A 2,458-nucleotide genomic window follows, 5' to 3' on the forward strand; every position below is an offset into this window, starting at 1 on the left:
ATTGGTGGCTTCTAAGGGAAAAAACTATTTAAACAAAAAATTATAAGTAAAAAATGTTCAGTAAAAATTATTTAACCAATTTTAACTACAAGACACAGAAGCAGTTCTCGGGCCATTAACATCACACCTATCACTAGTATGTTAGAAGAATACTTTAGGATGAATTCCATCTCATGGACTTACGCCAATCTCTAATAAATAATCGAAAAACCAACAAGAAAGTTGGACATGAACAAATAGCAAAAAAAGAAACTATAATGTTCCACAGGAACAACATCCAAATAAACGATAATTTAGTAAACCAACTTTTACAAGTAAAACGAGTGTAACAAAGAGACTATTTAGCTTTAGTTGTTTATTTGCCAATAGTGTCAGACATGAAATTTGTGTTTTGCCCGTTAAACAGGTATAAAACTTTTCTCAATCTAAACATTAAAAGCGTTAACTACTAAAACATCAAAATAATTTTTGAAAATGTCGGCTAAAATTGTATGAGAATAAACTTTTTTTTCAAATAAATTTTATTTTTCCCGCAATCACAAGTTTTTCTACCTTTTAATTTTCAATTTTGCAAAAATACATCTCGCATTTTAAAGTTTTGTAATTATAAGGAAAATGTTTATTATTATTAAATTGTTGCTTCTGAGGTTTAGACTTCATTACTAAATTTCTTCTTGGGGTTCATGGCGGGATTTCCTTTTATAGGAAAATAGATTAAGACAACAAATAAATAAAAGAACGATAAAAAGACGAAGTGAAAATACTAAGATAATATACTACAATTAAAGAGTAGTTCTAGTTTATATATTGATGCGTAAACTCGATAAACAAACAAACTGACGTATTTAAGGGGGAATTTCCGTTCTAAAATAATATTCTAAAACGCTTTTAAAAATAGGCTCTTGATGGCTTTGTCTAAAATACTTAAGTTATTTTCGTTGGTATAGTTCATGCAGGTTGCTTCTCCTTCCGTGAAGGGTAAAATTTATTTAAATATAAAAAAAAATTCTAGAAAATTCTAATTTTTTAATTTCATTAAAAATTTAAATTTTCAAAATGTGGAAGATTCCACACAAACAAAGAAGTAAACAAGTAAAACCAAGCATTCCAGAAATTGATTTCATGAGGGTTATGACACATGACAGTTATGGTTTGTGACCGTCTGTTAATCAAGGTGTTTCTTTGCATATATTTTTTAAAAAACTTAATCATTTTCCGCAGAACGATTCGGTACGGCCTTTAGTCGTAACTCTATATGTTTACATCAATTTTTCCGATTAATCACGTGGAATTTTTCCTCGCATCATATTTTTGTATAGGTAAAGTTTTAATTTACCTTTAACGATGACAGTTTTGTCTGTTTGTGTTTGTTTTTCAAAGCCGTAAATTTTACCTTCGTGATTATTTTTTCCTTTTGTTAGGATTAAATAAATGTACTTTTTTACCCAAAAACGCTAGATGCAGAGACTCCACTGTTTCTGTTAATGTTAAATTTATATTGACGCTCAGTAAACAAATAAAGTATATAAAAACGGGTTTTTATAGGGATTTTTTATATTTAGAACATAGTATTTTCGAATATCAGAAAAGATTTACTTCATCCGTGCTTACCACCTCTACATCTATATTTATAAGAATTAAGAGTACTATTATCTAATGATAGAACCATAGTTTCAGCACAATTAAAACATTTAACTTGTTTTGTAAAAGATTTAAATCAATGAGAAATTCTACTGCCTTTTTAGTATTCATGAATATTTTAATCTATTGTCAATTTGTTCATTTGCTGTATTCATTTTATGTAGCGAAAAATATTTTATATAAATAAAAATTATGCAAGAGTTTTTATAGCGTTGAAAAATTGTGCATGTAAAATAAAGTTGTATATTGTTACCAGATAATATTGGTGTAGAATTTACTTTAAAAAATATTCTATAATAAATGTAGAGTTATGATAATTATTATTATTTAATTTACAGTGATGATTTCTTTTTTATTCCATCCTTTTTATTATTTCAACCTTATTTATATTTTTTAGTTTAGTTTGCAACAGGAATGTTTTGATTTACCAAAACTTATTTTTAGTATCTGAAATCATTGTTTTTAGAATCACCAAAAATCACGCCATGCTGATAGTACATGGCATTTTTAATAAGTTTGTGTGGTTGAAAATGCTTTTTGCAAAAAGCATTTTTCCGATTTATAATCTGTCCCGAGTTATAATGTTGTAAAAATAACTACTTGCTCCAGCATAGACCATTACGCCAAAAACTATATTGGAGATATTTTATTACTTTAGTACTTTATCTATGAAATGTCTTAAAGTGGTATAGCTATTTTCAAATTTAATTTCTGTAAGGATTTTCCTAATTTTTCATTTAATAATAATTATTTTTATTTACTTTATTTATTTTAAATTTATTTAATTTTTTAATAATTCACACCAACTTGAATATTT

At 26.5% G+C, this 2,458-nt stretch overlaps 1 protein-coding gene across 1 annotated transcript; it reads right to left on the reverse strand.

Moving 5' to 3' along the window:
• Positions 1–1,035: 1,035 nt before the first annotated feature.
• Positions 1,036–1,212, reverse strand: AAJ76_2120002780 (hypothetical protein; the record flags this gene model as incomplete). The annotated part of the gene is made up of 1 exon (XM_024474596.1): positions 1,036–1,212. The coding sequence occupies one exon, from the start codon at positions 1,210–1,212 to the stop codon at positions 1,036–1,038; it is 177 nt and encodes a 58-aa protein (XP_024329575.1).
• Between the last annotated feature and the right edge of the window lie 1,246 nt (positions 1,213–2,458).

The sequence above is a fragment of the Vairimorpha ceranae genome (assembly GCF_000988165.1).
Source record: "Vairimorpha ceranae strain PA08 1199 chromosome Unknown NODE_212, whole genome shotgun sequence".
NCBI lineage: Eukaryota > Fungi > Microsporidia > Nosematidae > Vairimorpha > Vairimorpha ceranae.